The 20,519-nt window shown below is 42.4% G+C and overlaps 1 protein-coding gene across 1 annotated transcript in view; it reads right to left on the reverse strand.

The window, feature by feature from the left end:
- PDS5B (PDS5 cohesin associated factor B) overlaps positions 1-20,519 on the reverse strand; it is an 890,287-nt gene that overhangs the window by 308,065 nt on the left and 561,703 nt on the right. Inside the window, exon 18 of the mRNA XM_053708457.1 lies at positions 1,464-1,569. Within this exon, the coding sequence (XP_053564432.1) occupies positions 1,464-1,569 (106 nt within the window). The remainder of the gene's footprint in view (positions 1-1,463; positions 1,570-20,519) is intronic.

Raw genomic sequence — 20,519 nt, forward strand, 5'->3', positions numbered from 1 at the left:
GTGTAAGGTTGGAAAATTTGTCGAGCATAAATTAATGATCCCATGACAAACTAAATTACCCTCATAACACTTATATCTTTCATGTTAGGAGCTGTCTCTATATGTAGGTCAATAGTGAGATATCAGTGTAGCCTGCACCAGATTTCATGTTTGTTCGGGGAAGTCTTTACCGCTCTAAAGGTAGGTGTCTTGAATCTTGTCTCCAACGATAAACATAGTATGTGGCGTCATAACATTGTTAGTATCACTCAGAAGAGTCCCAGCATAAATGTACCCACACATGCATTTTGGGCAACTTGCTATGGTTCGTTTACTAGCCAATGCCACAGGGCAGCAGAGTGAAAGCGTAATTTACATCCGTAGAGCATAACACAGCTCCCACATAAAATTGAGAAGACAATGAGCTGTAATCGACTTTTGAGTACTCCTTGTTAGCTGCTCTCAATCTATATTCCCAGCTGATAGCGCACAAGGAAGGCAGTGAACCGCAATTAGCTTCCGATGCCAAAATGAAAGCTTTTAGTAGCACCTTCCGATTGGCTCCCTGCTCCTCTATTATATGTCCCTTAAGTATGGGTGAGGTAAAAGCTAGCTCTGGAACATCTGTTTCTGGAGGTGCGGAAGGTGGAATGGCGAGCGGTAAACACCGCTCCTCACAGACTAAGATACAGCTTAGGGCCAGAAGGCTGTCTCGTTCTCTCGCTCAGTGGCGCCAAATCTGGTACTGTAGGAAAGCTCGAGGTAGCTGAGGGGTAATCATCTAGCAGCGGATCATAGTCGGTAAGTGGAGTACCTCTTATGTCTTCGCCGACAAAGCCCAACAGAAGAGAACGGGTCAGTGTGACAGATTGGCTTTCCCGAGGTAGTGCCACCCGCGTGGCTCCAAGTTTCTTACTATAAAGGGCATTGTAGCTCTGTCCCTTCATTGCCGACTTTAGAGTGGCTGACAAATCGAGGAAACAGCTAGATAGCTGCCGGTCTAGGTCCCGGAGTAAGGTGTATAGTGACTCCGGATTCTCCGCCATGCTGTAAGAAGCCGCAAAATCCGGCTAATGTTGATATCAGAGAGAGTAGGCCCCTTTAACTTCCTTGCATAAAAATTGTTAGTTGTCGAGTTATATGCAATCGTTAGTTCAGGCAAGTTGTCTTTCGGCTAAGGATTAGTTAGCAGATGTCCCCATATATCATAAGATCAATTTTTACTAAGAATAAAGACCATTTTTTAGAATCAGGCCTAGGAGCTCCAGATTAGCACGTCTATCCACCTAGGCTGTTGGCTCCGCCCCTGTATTATATATTTTAAAAAAAGTAAAAAAGGGCAGTGGAAATAGTCGGAGTACTCTCCAGAAGACTTAAATGCCTTACTTGTTTCTAAGCGGTATCAAGCTAAAAACCCACAAGTGACGATTCATAAATAAAAATTAAAAGCAGTTTTAAAGATACAATATAATAAAACTATTGACCTTAAGTAGTTCAAGACCTGCTCGGATTGCTTGCTCTGTCGGAACACCTTCTTCTTCATCATCTGCTGTGCCATCTATAGACTTGTTCACCAGTTTAATAAGGGAGCTAAAAGACAAATTTGAAGGCACCACAAATTAAGGAATGGATGTGACATTTTTTTGGAATGCTATTCTAGACTCAACCACCATATTCCCAACTGGCCATGAAAGTGTTAGTTATTAGATTTAACAACAAATGTTTTCTTTATGAGAAAGCTCAGGTCAATTTTTGAACAAACTGGGGTAAGAAAAAAGGTGCAGATATAAACTCAATTCAGGCGTGCTTGAAAATAAAGCTGAGTGCATTTTGGAATATGCCTCCCCCTTTCTTTAACTCTTTAAACCATGTTTTGAATTAAAAGAAAAGTAAAGTCAAAAACAATTTATGCTTATCTGACAAATTCATTTCTTTCTTGGTGGTGAGAGACTACAAGTTACAAACTAATCTGAATTAAACACCTGGCCCAACAAACCAAGAGCTTTTAGTCCCTCCCACTTCCCTGTACCTCCCAGACTAAGCATAATGTTAGTAGAAGGCAAGGCAAGCCTGTACAGAGAATGAGAAGATAAATGTTTGTGCTTAAATGAAGGGGCATAGCCAACATTTCGGATCTAATACTTAAAATCTGGAGATAAATCAGTAGGCCTCACATGAGAAGCAGCCAGTGATAGACATTCCACTTTAGGTGGAATTGGAGGTGTACTTTTATGAAAAATCAAAACAGAATTTAAATATGTACTGCAAAGTTGAGCCGGGGGGCAAATCATAGCCACTCTGCACAGCATGCATCATGGTTTTATATAAAGGCAGCAAAAGAAAAAAATATGTGGATCTCCCCTCTAAAAGGGTCTGAGAACATAAGGATAGTTCCAGTTTCTGCTCAATAAAAATACTTTTGTGCACAAAGTAGCAACAAAAGGCAAGTATTTCTGTAAAAAACATAATTTATGTAAGAACTTACCTGATAAATTCATTTCTTTCATATTAACAAGAGTCCATGAGCTAGTGACGTATGGGATATACATTCCTACCAGGAGGGGCAAAGTTTCCCAAACCTCAAAATGCCTACAAATACACCCCTCACCACACCCACAAATCAGTTTAACGAATAGCCAAGAAGTGGGGTGATAAGAAAAAAGTGCGAAGCATATAAAATAAGGAATTGGAAAAATTGTGCTTTATACAAAAAAATCATAACCACCACAAAAAAGGGTGGGCCTCATGGACTCTTGTTAATATGAAAGAAATGAATTTATCAGGTAAGTTCTTACATAAATTATGTTTTCTTTCATGTAATTAACAAGAGTCCATGAGCTAGTGACGTATGGGATAATGAATACCCAAGATGTGGATCTTTCCACACAAGAGTCACTAGAGAGGGAGGGATAAAATAAAGACAGCCAATTCCTGCTGAAAATAATCCACACCCAAAATAAAGTTTAATGAAAAACATAAGCAGAAGATTCAAACGGAAACCACTGCCTGAAGTACCTTTCTACCAAAAACTGCTTCAGAAGAAGAGAATACATCAAAATGGTAGAATTTAGTAAAAGTATGCAAAGAGGACCAAGTCGCTGCTTTGCAAATCTGATCAACTGAAGCTTCATTCCTAAACGCCCAGGAAGTAGAAACTGACCTAGTAGAATGAGCTGTAATCCTCTGAGGCGGAGTTTTACCCGACTCAACATAGGCAAGATGAATTAAAGATTTCAACCAGGATGCCAAAGAAATGGCAGAAGCTTTCTGGCCTTTTCTAGAACCAGAAAAGATGACAAATAGACTAGAAGTCTTTCGGAAAGATTTAGTAGCTTCAACATAATATTTCAAAGCTCTAACAACATCCAAAGAATGTAACGATTTCTCCTTAGAATTCTTAGGATTAGGACATAATGAAGGAACCACGATTTCTCTACTAATGTTGTTGGAATTCACAACCTTAAGTAAAAATTCAAAAGAAGTTCGCAACACCGCCTTATCCTGATGAAAAATCAGAAAAGGAGACTCACAAGAAAGAGCAGATAATTCATAAACTCTTCTGGCAGAAGAGATGGCCAAAAGGAACAAAACTTTCCAAGAAAGCAATTTAATGTCCAATAAATGCATAGGTTCAAACGTAGGAGCTTGAAGAGCTCCCAGAACCAAATTCAAACTCCATGGAGGTGAAATTGACTTAATGACAGGTTTTATACGAACCAAAGCTTGTACAAAACAATGAATATCAGGAAGAATAGCAATCTTTCTGTGAAAAAGAACAGAAAGAGCAGAGATTTGTCCTTTCAAGGAACTTGCGGACAAACCCTTATCTAAACCATCCTGAAGAAATTGTAATATTCTCGGAATTCTAAAAGAATACCAAGAAAAATGATGAGTAAGACACCAAGAAATATAAGTCTTCCAGACTCTATAATATATCTCTCTAGATACAGATTTACGAGCCTGTAACATAGTATCAATCACAGAGTCAGAGAAACCTCTTTGACTAAGAATCAAGCGTTCAATCTCCATACCTTTAAGTTTAAGGATTTCAGATCCGGATGGAAAAAAGGACCTTGCGACAGAAGGTCTGGTCTTAACGGAAGAGTCCATGGTTGGCAAGATGCCATCCGGACAAGATCCGCATACCAAAACCTGTGAGGCCATGCCGGAGCTATTAGCAGAACAAACGAGCATTCCCTCAGAATCTTGGAGATTACTCTTGGAAGAAGAACTAGAGGCGGAAAGATATAGGCAGGATGATACTTCCAAGGAAGTGCTAATGCATCCACTGCCTCTGCCTGAGGATCCCGGGATCTGGACAGACACCTGGGAAGTTTCTTGTTTAGATGAGAGGCCATCAGATCTATCTCTGGAAGTCCCCACATTTGAACAATCTGAAGAAATACCTCTGGGTGAAGAGACCATTCGCCCGGATGCAACGTTTGGCGACTGAGATAATCCGCTTCCCAATTGTCTACACCTGGGATATGAACCGCAGAGATTAGACAGGAGCTGGATTCCGCCCAAACCAGAATTCGAGATACTTCTTTCATAGCCAGAGGACTGTGAGTCCCTCCTTGATGATTGATGTATGCCACAGTTGTGACATTGTCTGTCTGAAAACAAATGAACGATTCTCTCTTCAGAAGTGGCCAAAACTGAAGAGCTCTGAAAATTGCACGGAGTTCCAAAATATTGATCGGTAATCTCACCTCCTGAGATTCCCAAACTCCCTGTGCCGTCAGAGATCCCCACACAGCTCCCCAACCTGTGAGACTTGCATCTGTTGAAATTACAGTCCAGGTCGGAAGAACAAAAGAAGCCCCCTGAATTAAACGATGGTGATCTGTCCACCACGTTAGAGAGTGTCGAACAATCGGTTTTAAAGATATTAATTGAGATATCTTCGTGTAATCCCTGCACCATTGGTTCAGCATACAGAGCTGAAGAGGTCGCATGTGAAAACGAGCAAAGGGGATCGCGTCCGATGCAGCAGTCATAAGACCTAGAATTTCCATGCATAAGGCTACCGAAGGGAATGATTGTGACTGAAGGTTTCGACAAGCTGAAATCAATTTTAGACGTCTCTTGTCTGTTAAAGACAGAGTCATGGACACTGAATTTATCTGGAAACCTAGAAAGGTTACCCTTGTTTGAGGAATCAAAGAACTTTTTGGCAAATTGATCCTCCAACCATGATCTTGAAGAAACAACACAAGTCGATTCGTATGAGACTCTGCTAAATGTAAAGACTGAGCAAGTACCAAGATATCGTCCAAATAAGGAAATACCACAATACCCTGTTCTCTGATTACAGACAGAAGGGCACCGAGAATCTTTGTGAAAATTCTTGGAGCTGTAGCAAGGCCAAACGGTAGAGCCACAAATTGGTAATGCTTGTCTAGAAAAGAGAATCTCAGGAACTGAAAATGATCTGGATGAATCGGAATATGCAGATATGCATCCTGTAAATCTATTGTGGACATATAATTCCCTTGCTGAACAAAAGGCAATATAGTCCTTACAGTTACCATCTTGAACGTTGGTATCCTTACATAACGATTCAATAATTTTAGATCCAGAACTGGTCTGAAGGAATTCTCCTTCTTTGGTACAATGAAGAGATTTGAATAAAACCCCATCCCCTGTTCCGGAACTGGAACTGGCATAATTACTCCAGCCAGCTCTAGATCTGAAACACAATTCAGAAATGCTTGAGCTTTCACTGGATTTACTGGGACACGGGAAAGAAAAAATCTCTTTGCAGGAGGTCTCATCTTGAAACCAATTCTGTACCCTTCTGAAACAATGCTCTGAATCCAAAGATTGTGAACAGAATTGATCCAAATTTCTTTGAAAAAACGTAACCTGCCCCCTACCAGCTGAACTGGAATGAGGGCCGTACCTTCATGTGAACTTAGAAGCAGGCTTTGCCTTTCTAGCAGGCTTGGATTTATTCCAGACTGGAGAAGGTTTCCAAACTGAAACTGCTCCTGAGGATGAAGGATCAGGCTTTTGTTCTTTGTTGAAACGAAAGGAACGAAAACGATTGTTAGCCCTGTTTTTACCTTTAGATTTTTTATCCTGTGGTAAAAAAGTTCCTTTCCCACCAGTAACAGTTGAAATAATAGAATCCAACTGAGAACCAAATAATTTGTTTCCCTGGAAAGAAACGGAAAGTAGAGTTGATTAAGAAGCCATATCAGCATTCCAAGTCTTAAGCCATAAAGCTCTTCTGGCTAAGATAGCTAGAGACATAAACCTAACATCAACTCTAATAATATCAAAAATGGCATCACAGATAAAATTATTAGCATGCTGAAGAAGAATAATAATATCATGAGAATCACGATTTGCTACTTGTTGCGCTAGGGTTTCCAACCAAAAAGTTGAAGCTGCAGCAACATCAGCCAATGATATAGCAGGTCTAAGAAGATTACCTGAACACAGATAAGCTTTTCTTAGAAAGGATTCAATTTTTCTATCTAAAGGATCCTTAAACGAGGTACCATCTGACGTAGGAATGGTAGTACGTTTAGCAAGGGTAGAAATAGCCCCATCAACTTTAGGGATTTTGTCCCAAAATTCTAACCTGTCAGGCGGAACAGGATATAATTGCTTAAAACGTTTAGAAGGAGTAAATGAATTTCCCAATTTATCCCATTCTTTGGAAATCACTGCAGAAATAGCATTAGGAACAGGAAAAACTTCTGGAATAACCGCAGGAGCTTTAAAAACCTTATCCAAACGTATAGAATTAGTATCAAGAGGACTAGAATCCTCTATTTCTAAAGCAATTAGTACTTCTTTAAGTAAAGAGCGAATAAATTCCATCTTAAATAAATATGAAGATTTATCAGCATCAATCTCTGAGATAGAATCCTCTGAACCAGAAGAGTCCAAAGAATCAGAATGATGGTGTTCATTTAAAAATTCATCTGTAGAGAGAGAAGATTTAAAAGACTTTTTACGTTTACTAGAAGGAGAAATAACAGACAAAGCCTTCTTTATGGATTCAGAAACAAAATCTCTTATGTTATCAGGAACATTCTGCACCTTAGATGTTGAGGGAACTGCAACAGGCAATGGTACATCACTAAAGGAAATATTATCTGCTTTAACAAGTTTGTCATGACAATTATTACAAACAACAGCTGGAGGAATAGCTACCAAAAATTTACAGCAGATACACTTAGCTTTGGTAGATCCAGCAGGCAGTGATTTTCCTGTAGTATCTTCTGGCTCAGATGCAACGTGAGACATCTTGCAATATGTAAGAAAAAAACAACATATAAAGCAAAATAGATCAAATTCCTCATAAGACAGTTTCAGGAATGGGAAAGAATGCCAAATATCAAGCTTCTAGCAACCAGAAGCAAATGAAAAATGAGACTGAAATAATGTGGAGACAAAAGCGACGCCCATATTTTTTAGCGCCAAATAAGACGCCCACATTATTTGGCGCCTAAATGCTTTTGGCGGCAAAAATGACGCCACATCCGGAACGCCGACATTTTTGGCGCAAAATAACGTCAAAAAAATGACGTAACTTCCGGCGACACGTATGACGCCGGAAACGGAAAATAATTTTTGCGCCAAAAAAGTCCGCGCCAAGAATGACGCAATAAAATGAAGCATTTTCAGCCCCCGCGAGCCTAACAGCCCACAGGGAAAAAAGTCAAATTTTTGAGGTAAGAAAAATATGATAATTCAATGCATAATCCCAAATATGAAACTGACTGTCTGAAAATAAGGAAAGTTGAACATTCTGAGTCAAGGCAAATAAATGTTTGAATACATATATTTAGAACTTTACAAATAAAGTGCCCAACCATAGCTTAGAGTGTCACAGAAAATAAGACTTACTTACCCCAGGACACTCATCTACATGTTTGTAGAAAGCCAAACCAGTACTGAAACGAGAATCAGTAGAGGTAATGGTAAATATAAGAGTATATCGTCGATCTGAAAAGGGAGGTAAGAGATGAATCTCTACGACCGATAACAGAGAACCTTATGAAATAGACCCCGTAGAAGGAGATCACTGCATTCAATAGGCAATACTCTCTTCACATCCCTCTGACATTCACTGCACGCTGAGAGGAAAACCGGGCTCCAACTTGCTGCGGAGCGCATATCAACGTAGAATCTAGCACAAACTTACTTCACCACCTCCCTTGGAGGCAAAGTTTGTAAAACTGATTTGTGGGTGTGGTGAGGGGTGTATTTGTAGGCATTTTGAGGTTTGGGAAACTTTGCCCCTCCTGGTAGAAATGTATATCCCATACGTCACTAGCTCATGGACTCTTGTTAATTACATGAAAGAAAGGGAAGTTAACAGCAGGTATAACGCTGCACTTATCAAATTAACCAAACCAAATAAGTGCATAAATATACTGCCAATTACAATACTGTCCAAATTACTATGGCTAGGATGCATCCCTCCAATCTGATAATAGCCTGTGGGTTATGAGAGTGTGTATACCTACCTTCCGTAAAGAGCCCATACAGTGCTATATAAAATAGTAGAGGATATCTATGGTAGTACAGTGACAAGACCAAACAGTAGGTGGCAGAGGAACAATCCCTATGACACCAGTGGTAGACATTTGACAAAAAATCCCACAGGAGAATCACTTTACTAGCCCAAGTACTCCTCTATAATTCATCTTTTCTTTCTCAGGGGTTTAATGGGTTAATAAAACCGTTCTAAAAAAGGTGAAGCACCTCAAACCTTTACCTACACCTGTGGAGGCAGAGAAAAGACTGGAAGGTACCAGGAAGTGGGAGGGACTAAAAGTTCTTGGTTTGTTAGGTGTCTTTGCCTCCTCCTAATGGTCAGGTGTTGAGCTTGTGGACTCTCACCACCTTATGAAAGAAATTAAACTCATCAGATAGAGCATGCACATTTTAAACAACTTTCAAATTTACTTCTATTATAGTATTTTGGTCTCTTTGTATCCTTCGCTGAAAAGCATACCTAGGTAGGCTCAGGAGCAGAAATGCACTACTTTGTGCTAGGTGCTGATTAGCGGCTGCAAATAAATTATGCTTACCTAATAATTTAATTTCCATCGTTACAAGGAGAGTCCACGGCTTCATTCATTACTTGTGGGAAATACAGAACCTGGCCACCAGGAGGAGACAAAGACACCCCAGCCAAAAGGCTTAAATACCTCCCCCACTCTCCTCATCCCCCAGTCATTCTGTCGAGGGAACATGAAACAGTAGGAGAAATATCAGGGTATAAATGGTGCCAGAAGGAAAAGGAAAAAGAAAAGAAATTTAGGTACGCCCAACGGTGGAACGGGTGGGAGCCGTGGACTCTCCTCATAACGATGGATAACAGAATTTATGTTTACCTGATAAATTACTTTCTCCAACGGTGTGTCCGGTCCACGGCGTCATCCTTACTTGTGGGATATTCTCTTCCCCAACAGGAAATGGCAAAGAGCCCAGCAAAGCTGGTCACATGATCCCTCCTAGGCTCCGCCTACCCCAGTCATTCGACCGACGTTAAGGAGGAATACTTGCATAGGAGAAACCATATGATACCGTGGTGACTGTAGTTAAAGAAAATAAATTATCAGACCTGATTAAAAAACCAGGGCGGGCCGTGGACCGGACACACCGTTGGAGAAAGTAATTTATCAGGTAAACATAAATTCTGTTTTCTCCAACATAGGTGTGTCCGGTCCACGGCGTCATCCTTACTTGTGGGAACCAATACCAAAGCTTTAGGACACGGATGAAGGGAGGGAGCAAATCAGGTCACCTAAATGGAAGGCACCACGGCTTGCAAAACCTTTCTCCCAAAAACAGCCTCAGAAGAAGCAAAAGTATCAAACTTGTAAAATTTGGTAAAAGTGTGCAGTGAAGACCAAGTCGCTGCCCTACATATCTGATCAACAGAAGCCTCGTTCTTGAAGGCCCATGTGGAAGCCACAGCCCTAGTGGAATGAGCTGTGATTCTTTCAGGAGGCTGCCGTCCGGCAGTCTCGTAAGCCAATCTGATGATGCTTTTAATCCAAAAAGAGAGAGAGGTAGAAGTTGCTTTTTGACCTCTCCTTTTACCAGAATAAACAACAAACAAGGAAGATGTTTGTCTAAAATCCTTTGTAGCATCTAAATAGAATTTTAGAGCGCGAACAACATCCAAATTGTGCAACAAACGTTCCTTCTTCGAAACTGGTTTCGGACACAAAGAAGGCACGACTATCTCCTGGTTAATGTTTTTGTTAGAAACAACTTTTGGAAGAAAACCAGGTTTAGTACGTAAAACCACCTTATCTGCATGGAACACCAGATAAGGAGGAGAACACTGCAGAGCAGATAATTCTGAAACTCTTCTAGCAGAAGAAATTGCAACCAAAAACAAAACTTTCCAAGATAATAACTTAATATCAACGGAATGTAAGGGTTCAAACGGAACCCCCTGAAGAACTGAAAGAACTAAGTTGAGACTCCAAGGAGGAGTCAAAGGTTTGTAAACAGGCTTGATTCTAACCAGAGCCTGAACAAAGGCTTGAACATCTGGCACAGCTGCCAGCTTTTTGTGAAGTAACACAGACAAGGCAGAAATCTGTCCCTTCAAGGAACTTGCAGATAATCCTTTCTCCAATCCTTCTTGGAGAAAGGATAGAATCTTAGGAATCTTTACCTTGTCCCAGGGGAATCCTTTAGATTCACACCAACAGATATATTTTTTCCATATTTTGTGGTAAATTTTTCTAGTTACAGGCTTTCTGGCCTGAACAAGAGTATCAATAACAGAATCTGAGAACCCTCGTTTTGATAAAATCAAGCGTTCAATCTCCAAGCAGTCAGCTGGAGTGAGACCAGATTCGGATGTTCGAACGGACCTTGAACAAGAAGGTCTCGTCTCAAAGGTAGCTTCCATGGTGGAGCCGATGACATATTCACCAGATCTGCATACCAAGTCCTGCGTGGCCACGCAGGAGCTATCAAGATCACCGACGCCCTCTCCTGATGGATCCTGGCTACCAGCCTGGGGATGAGAGGAAACGGCGGGAATACATAAGCTAGTTTGAAGGTCCAAGGTGCTACTAGTGCATCTACTAGAGTCGCCTTGGGATCCCTGGATCTGGACCCGTAGCAAGGAACCTTGAAGTTCTGACGAGAGGCCATCAGATCCATGTCTGGAATGCCCCACAGTTGAGTGATTTGGGCAAAGATTTCCGGATGGAGTTCCCACTCCCCCGGATGCAATGTCTGACGACTCAGAAAATCCGCTTCCCAATTTTCCACTCCTGGGATGTGGATTGCAGACAGGTGGCAGGAGCGAGTCTCCGCCCATTGAATGATTTTGGTCACTTCTTCCATCGCCAGGGGACTCCTTGTTCCCCCCTGATGGTTGATGTACGCAACAGTCGTCATGTTGTCTGATTGAAACCGTATGAACTTGGCCTTCGCTAGCTGAGGCCAAGCCTTGAGAGCATTGAATATCGCTCTCAGTTCCAGAATATTTATCGGTAGAAGAGATTCTTCCCGAGACCAAAGACCCTGAGCTTTCAGGGATCCCCAGACCGCGCCCCAGCCCATCAGACTGGCGTCGGTCGTGACAATGACCCACTCTGGTCTGCGGAAGGTCATCCCTTGTGACAGGTTGTCCAGGGACAGCCACCAACGGAGTGAGTCTCTGGTCCTCTGATTTACTTGTATCTTCGGAGACAAGTCTGTATAGTCCCCATTCCACTGACTGAGCATGCACAGTTGTAATGGTCTTAGATGAATGCGCGCAAAAGGAACTATGTCCATTGCCGCTACCATCAAACCTATTACTTCCATGCACTGCGCTATGGAAGGAAGAGGAACGGAATGAAGTGTCCGACAAGAGTTTAGAAGTTTTGTTTTTCTGGCCTCCGTCAGAAAAATCCTCATTTCTAAGGAGTCTATTATTGTTCCCAAGAAGGGAACCCTTGTCGACGGAGATAGAGAACTCTTTTCCACGTTCACTTTCCATCCGTGAGATCTGAGAAAGGCCAGGACTATGTCCGTGTGAGCCTTTGCTTGAGGAAGGGACGACGCTTGAATCAGAAGAATTGTTCGAATGGTTTCCATCTTGAACGATGGAACCTTGAGAAACTTGTTTAAGATCTTGAGATCTAAGATTGGTCTGAACGTTCCCTCTTTTTTGGGAACTATGAACAGATTGGAGTAGAATCCCATCCCTTGTTCTCCTAATGGAACAGGATGAATCACTCCCATTTTTAGCAGGTCTTCTACACAATGTAAGAATGCCTGTCTTTTTATGTGGTCTGAAGACAATTGAGACCTGTGGAACCTCCCCCTTGGGGGAAGCCCCTTGAATTCCAGAAGATAACCTTGGGAGACTATTTCTAGTGCCCAAGGATCCAGAACATCTCTTGCCCAAGCCTGAGCGAAGAGAGAGAGTCTGCCCCCCACCAGATCCGGTCCCGGATCGGGGGCCAACATTTCATGCTGTCTTGGTAGCAGTGGCAGGTTTCTTGGCCTGCTTTCCCTTGTTCCAGCCTTGCATTGGTCTCCAGGCTGGCTTGGCTTGAGAAGTATTACCCTCTTGTTTAGAGGACGTAGCACTTGGGGCTGGTACGTTTCTACGAAAGGGACGAAAATTAGGTTTATTTTTGGCCTTGAAAGACCTATCCTGAGGAAGGGCGTGGCCCTTACCCCCAGTGATATCAGAGATAATCTCTTTCAAGTCAGGGCCAAACAGCGTTTTCCCCTTGAAAGGAATGTTAAGTAGTTTGTTCTTGGAAGACGCATCCGCTGACCAAGATTTCAACCAAAGCGCTCTGCGCGCCACAATAGCAAACCCAGAATTTTTCGCCGCTAACCTAGCCAATTGCAAAGTGGCGTCTAGGGTGAAAGAATTAGCCAATTTGAGAGCACGGATTCTGTCCATAATCTCCTCATAAGGAGGAGAATCACTATCGATCGCCTTAACTAGTTCATCGAACCAGAAACACGCGGCTGTAGTGACAGGGACAATGCATGAAATTGGTTGTAGAAGGTAACCTTGCTGAACAAACATCTTTTTAAGCAAACCTTCTAATTTTTTATCCATAGGATCTTTGAAAGCACAACTATCTTCTATGGGTATAGTGGTGCGTTTGTTTAAAGTAGAAACCGCTCCCTCGACCTTGGGGACTGTCTGCCATAAGTCCTTTCTGGGGTCGACCATAGGAAACAATTTTTTAAATATGGGGGGAGGGACGAAAGGTATACTTAAAATAAAACCGATACTGTCACTTTAAATTTTAAACTGAACACACTTTATTACTGCAATTGCGAAAAAGTATGAAGGAATTGTTCAAAATTCACCAAAATTTCACCACAATGTCTTAAAGCCTTAAAAGTATTGCACACCAAATTTGGAAGCTTTAACCCTTAAAATAACGGAACCGGAGCCGTTTTTAACTTTAACCCCTTTACAGTCCCTGGTATCTGCTTTGCTGAGACCCAACCAAGCCCAAAGGGGAATACGATACCAAATGATGCCTTCAGAAAGTCTTTTCTATGTATCAGAGCTCCTCACACATGCGACTGCATGTCATGCCTCTCAAAAACAAGTGCGCAATACCGGCGCGAAAATGAGGCTCTGCCTATGATTAGGGAAAGCCCCTAAAGAATAAGGTGTCTAAAACAGTGCCTGCCGATATTATTTTACCAAAATACCCAGATTAAATGATTCCTCAAGGCTAAATATGTGTAATATATGAATCGATTTAGCCCAGAAAAAGTCTACAGTCATAATAAGCCCTTGTGAAGCCCTTATTTACTTTCTGAATAAACATGGCTTACAGGATCCCATAGGGAAAATGACAGCTTCCAGCATTACTTCGTCTTGTTAGAATGTGTCATACCTCAAGCAGCAAAAGACTGCTCACTGTTCCCCCAACTGAAGTTAATTCCTCTCAACAGTCCTGTGTGGAACAGCCATGGATTTTAGTAACGGTTGCTAAAATCATTTTCCTCTTACAAACAGAAATCTTCATCTCTTTTCTGTTTCAGAGTAAATAGTACATACCAGCACTATTTTAAAATAACAAACTCTTGATTGAATAATAAAAACTACAGTTAAACACTAAAAAACTCTAAGCCATCTCCGTGGAGATGTTGCCTGTACAACGGCAAAGAGAATGACTGGGGTAGGCGGAGCCTAGGAGGGATCATGTGACCAGCTTTGCTGGGCTCTTTGCCATTTCCTGTTGGGGAAGAGAATATCCCACAAGTAAGGATGACGCCGTGGACCGGACACACCTATGTTGGAGAAAACAGAATTTATGTTTACCTGATAAATTACTTTCTCCAACGGTGTGTCCGGTCCACGGCGTCATCCTTACTTGTGGGATATTCTCTTCCCCAACAGGAAATGGCAAAGAGCCCAGCAAAGCTGGTCACATGATCCCTCCTAGGCTCCGCCTTCCCCAGTCATTCGACCGACGTAAAGGAGGAATATTTGCATAGGAGAAATCATATGATACCGTGGTGACTGTAGTTAGAGAAATTAAATCATCAGACCTGATTAAAAACCAGGGCGGGCCGTGGACCGGACACACCGGTGGAGAAAGTAATTTATCAGGTAAACATAAATTCTGTTTTCTCCAACATAGGTGTGTCCGGTCCACGGCGTCATCCTTACTTGTGGGAACCAATACCAAAGCTTTAGGACACGGATGATGGGAGGGAGCAAATCAGGTCACCTAAATGGAAGGCACCACGGTTTGCAAAACCTTTCTCCCAAAAATAGCCTCAGAAGAAGCAAAAGTATCAAATTTGTAAAATTTGGTAAAAGTGTGCAGTGAAGACCAAGTCGCTGCCTTACATATCTGATCAACAGAAGCCTCGTTCTTGAAGGCCCATGTGGAAGCCACAGCCCTAGTGGAATGAGCTGTGATTCTTTCAGGAGGCTGCCGTCCGGCAGTCTCATAAGCCAATCTGATGATGCTTTTAAGCCAAAAAGAGAGAGAGGTAGAAGTTGCTTTTTGACCTCTCCTTTTACCAGAATAAACAACAAACAAGGAAGATGTTTGTCTGAAATCCTTTGTAGCCTCTAAATAGAATTTTAGAGCACGAACTACATCCAAATTGTGCAACAAACGTTCCTTCTTTGAAACTGGATTCGGACACAAAGAAGGCACAACTATCTCCTGGTTAATATTTTTGTTAGAAACAACTTTCGGAAGAAAACCAGGTTTAGTACGCAAAACCACCTTATCTGCATGTAACACCAGATAAGGAGGAGAACACTGCAGAGCAGATAACTCTGAAACTCTTCTAGCAGAAGATATTGCAACCAAAAACAAAACTTTCCAAGATAATAACTTAATATCTACGGAATGTAAGGGTTCAAACGGAACCCCTTGAAGAACTGAAAGAACTAAATTGAGACTCCAAGGAGGAGTCAAAGGTTTGTAAACAGGCTTGATTCTAACCAGAGCCTGAACAAAGGCTTGAACATCTGGCACAGCCGCCAGCTTCTTGTGAAGTAAAACAGATAAAGCAGAAATCTGTCCCTTCAAAGAACTTGCAGATAATCCTTTCTCCAAACCCTCTTGTAGAAAGGATAGAATCTTAGGAATTTTTACCCTGTTCCATGGGAATCCTTTCGATTCGCACCAACAGATATATTTCTTCCATACTTTATGGTAAATTTTCCTAGTTACAGGCTTTCTAGCCTGAATAAGAGTATCAATGACAGAATCTGAGAACCCACGCTTTGATAAAATCAAGCGTTCAATCTCCAAGCAGTCAGTTGGAGTGATGCCAGATTCGGATGTTCGAACGGACCTTGAACAAGAAGGTCCCGTCTCAAAGGTAGCTTCCATGGTGGAGCCGATGACATATTCACCAGGTCTGCATACTAAGTTCTGCGTGGCCACGCAGGAGCTATCAAGATCACCGAAGCCCTCTCTTGATTGATCCTGGCTACCAGCCTGGGAATGAGAGGAAACGGTGGGAACACATAAGCTAGGTTGAAGGTCCAGGGCGCTACTAGTGCATCTACTAGAGTCGCCTTGGGATCCCTGGATCTGGACCCGTAGCAAGGAACCTTGAAGTTCTGAAGAGACGCCATCAGATCCATGTCTGGAGTGCCCCATAATTGAGTTATTTGGGCAAAGATTTCCGGATGGAGTTCCCACTCCCCCGGATGAAATGTCTGACGACTCAGAAAATCCGCTTCCCAATTTTCCACTCCTGGGATGTGGATTGCAGACAAGTGGCAGGAGTGAAGCTCCGCCCATTAAATTACTTTGGTCACTTCTTCCATCGCCAGGGAACTCCTTGTTCCCCCCTGATGGTTGATATATGCAACAGTCGTCATGTTGTCTGATTGAAACCTTATGAATTTGGCCTTTGCTAGTTGAGGCCAAGCCTTGAGAGCATTGAATATCGCTCTCAGTTCCAGAATGTTTATCGGGAGAAGAGATTCTTCCCGAGACCATAGACCCTGAGCCTTCAGGTGTTTCCAGACCGCGTCCCAGCCCACCAGGCTGGCGTCGGTCGTTACAATGACCCACTCTGGTCTTCTGAAGCTCATCCCTTGGGACAGGTTGTCCAGGGTCAGCCACCAACGGAGTGAATCTCTGGTCCTCTGATCTACTTGGATCGTCGGGGACAAATCTGTATAATCCCCATTCCACTGCCTGAGCATGCACAGTTGTAATGGTCTTAGATGAATTCGCGCAAAAGGAACTATGTCCATTGCCGCAACCATCAAACCTATTACTTCCATGCACTGCGCTATGGAAGGAAGAAGAACAAAATGAAGTGCTTGACAAGAGCTTAGAAGTTTTGATTTTCTGGCTTCTGTCAGAAAAATCTTCATTTCCAAGGAGTCTATTATTGTTCCCAAGAAGGGAACTCTTGTTGACGGGAATAGAGAACTTTTTTCTACGTTCACTTTCCACCCGTGAGATCTGAGAAAGGCTAGGACAATGTCCGTATGAGCCTTTGCTTGTGGTAGAGACGACGCTTGAATCAGTATGACGTCCAAGTAGGGTACTACTGCAATGCCCCTTGGCCTTAGCACCGCTAGAAGGGACCCTAGTACCTTTGTGAAAATTCTTGGAGCAGTGGCTAGTCCGAATGGAAGTGCCACAAACTGGTAATGCTTGTCCAGAAAAGGCGAATCTTAGGAACCGATGATGTTCCTTGTGGATAGGAATATGTAGATACGCATCCTTTAAATCCACCGTGGTCATGAATTGACCTTCCTGGATGGTAGGAAGAATTGTCCGAATGGTTTCCATCTTGAACGATGGGACCTTGAGAAATTTGTTTAGGATCTTGAGATCCAAAATTGGCCTGAATGTTCCCTCTTTTTTGGGAACTATGAACAGATTGGAGTAAAACCCCATCCCTTGTTCTCCTAATGGAACAGGATGAATCACTCCCATTTTTAACAGGTCTTCTACACAATGTAAGAATGCCTGTCTTTTTATTTGGTCTGAAGACAATTGAGACCTGTGGAACCTTCCCCTTGGGGGTAGTTCCTTGAATTCCAGGAGATAACCTTGATTAACTATTTCTAGCGCCCAAGGATCCTGAACATCTCTTGCCCAAGCCTGAGCGAAGAGAGAGAGTCTGCCCCCCACCAGATCCGGTCCCGGATCGGGGGCCAGCATCTCATGCTGTCTTGGTAGCGGTAGCGGGCTTCTTGGCCTGCTTACCTTTGTTCCAGCCTTGCATCGGTCTCCAGGCTGGCTTGGTTTGAGAAGAATTACCCTCTTGCTTAGAGGATGTAGAATTTGAGGCTGGTCCGTTTCTGCGAAAGGGACGAAAATTTGTTTTATTTTTAGCCTTAAAAGACCTATCCTGAGGAAGGGCGTGGCCCTTTCCCCCAGTGATGTCTGAAATAATCTCTTTCAAGTCAGGGCCAAACAGCGTTTTCCCCTTGAAAGGGATGTTAAGCAATCTGTTCTTGGAGGACACATCCGCTGACCAAGACTTCAGCCAAAGCGCTCTGCGCGCCACAATAGCAAAACCTGAATTTTTCGCCGCTAATCTAGCTAATTGCAAAGTGGCGTCTAAGGTAAAAGAGTTAGCCAACTTAAGTGCTTGAACTCTGTCCATAACCTCCTCATAAGAGGGTGCTTGATTGAGCGACTTTTCTAGTTCCTCGAACCAGAAACACGCTGCTGTAGTGACAGGAACAATCATGAAATTGGTTGTAGAAGGTAACCTTGCTGAACAAACATCTTTTTAAGCAAACCCTCTAATTTTTTATCCATAGGATCTTTGAAAGCACAACTATCTTCTATAGGGATAGTGGTGCGTTTGTTTAGAGTAGAAACCGCCCCCTCGACCTTGGGGACTGTCTGCCATAAGTCCTTCCTGGGGTCGACCATAGGAAATAATTTCTTAAATATAGGGGGAGGGACAAAAGGTATGCCGGGCCTTTCCCATTCTTTATTTACAATGTCCGCCACCCGCTTGGGTATAGGAAAAGCTTCGGGGGGCACCGAGACCTCTAGGAACCTGTCCATCTTACATAATTTCTCTGGAATGACCAAATTGTCACAATCATCCAGAGTAGATAACACCTCCATAAGCAGAGCGCGGAGATGTTCCAATTTAAATTTGAATGTAATAACGTCAGGTTCAGCTTGTTGAGAAATTTTTCCTGAATCTGAAATGTCTCCCTCAGACAAAACCTCCCTAGCCCCTTCAGACTGGTGTAAGGGCATGTCAGAACCATTATCATCAGCGTCCTCATGCTCTTCAGTATCTAAAACAGAGCAGTCGCGCTTTCGCAGATAAGTGGGCATTTTGGCTAAAATGTTTTTAATAGAATTATCCATTACAGCCGTTAATTGTTGCATAGTAAGGAGGATTGGCGCACTAGATTCACTAGGGACCTCCTGAGTGGGCAAGACTGGTGTAGACATAGAAGGAGATGATGCAGTACCATGCATACTCCCCTCACTTAAGGAATCATTTTGGGCAACATTATTATCAGTGGCATCATTGTCCCTACTTTGTTTGTCACATTCATCACATATTTAAATGGAGAGGAACCTTGGCTTCCGAACATACAGAACATCGTCTATCTGATAGTTCAGACATGTTAATAGGCATAAACTTGATAACAAAGCACAAAAAACGTTTTAAAATAAAACCGTTACTGTCTCTTTAAATTTTAAACTGAACACACTTTTTTACTGAATATACGCAAAAGTATGAAGGAAATGTTCAAAATTCACCAAAATTTCACCACAGTGTCATAAAGCCTTAAAAGTATTGCACACCAAATTTGAAAGCTTTAACTCTTAAAATAACGGAACCGGAGCCGTTTTTACATTTAACCCCTATACAGTCCCTGGTATCTGCTTTGCTGAGACCCAACCAAGCCCAGAGGGGAATACGATACCAAATGACGCCTTCAATAAGCTTTTTCAGTGGATCTGAGCTCCTCACACATGCATCTGCATGCCTTGCTTCTCAAAAACAACTGCGCATTAGTGGCGCGAAAATGAGGCTCTGCCTATGACTAGAAAAGGCCCCCAGTGAAAAAGGTGTCCAATACAGTGCCTGCCGTTTTTTTTAATAAAATTCCCAAGATTAAAATAACTCTCCAAAGTTATAAACCATTAAATATGCTTATAAAGTAATCGTTTTGGCCCAGAAAAATGTCTACCAGTCTTTAAAGCCCTTGTGAAGCCCTTTTATTCTTATATTGAAAATTAAGAAAATGGCTTACCGGATCCCATAGGGAAAATGACAGCTTCCAGCATTACCAAATCTTGTTAGAAATGTGTCATACCTCAAGCAGCCAAAGTCTGCTCACTGTTTCCCCCAACTGAAGTTAATTCCTCTCAACAGTCCTGTGTGGAAACAGCCATCGATTTTAGTAACGGTTGCTAAAATCATTTTCCTCTTACAAACAGAAATCTTCATCTCTTTTCTGTTTCAGAGTAAATAGTACATACCAGCACTATTTTAAAATAACAAACTCTTGATAGAAGAATAAAAACTACATTTAAACACCAAAAAAACTCTGAGCCATCTCCGTGGAGATGTTGCCTGTGCAACGGCAAAGAGAATGACTGGGGAAGGCGGAGCCTAGGAGGGATCATGTGACCAGCTTTGCTGGGCTCTTTGCCATTTCCTGTTGGGGAAGAGAATATCCCACAAGGATGACGCCGTGGACCGGACACACCTATGTTGGAGAAATGAAATTATCAGGTAAGCATAATTTATGTTTTCCATCTAATATGAGGAGAGTCCACGGCTTCATTCATTATATGTGGGAAAAAAATACCCAAGCTCTAGAGGACACTGAATGAAAAACGGGAGGGTAAAAAGCAAGGCAGACCCTATTCTGAGGCAACTACAGCCTGCAAAATCCTACTCCCAAAAACAGCTTCAGCCGAAGCAAAAACGTCAAATTTGTAAAACTTTGTAAAAGTGTGTAAGGAGGACCTGGCAGTCGCCCTACAAATCTGCTCCATGGAGGCTTCATGCTTAAAGGCCCAAGAAGAAGCCACAGCTCTAGTAGAGTGAACCTTACTTATGAAGTAACCATTCCTTTGAAG

Source organism: Bombina bombina, chromosome 3, assembly GCF_027579735.1.
Source record: "Bombina bombina isolate aBomBom1 chromosome 3, aBomBom1.pri, whole genome shotgun sequence".
Classification (NCBI taxonomy): Eukaryota; Metazoa; Chordata; class Amphibia; order Anura; family Bombinatoridae; genus Bombina; species Bombina bombina.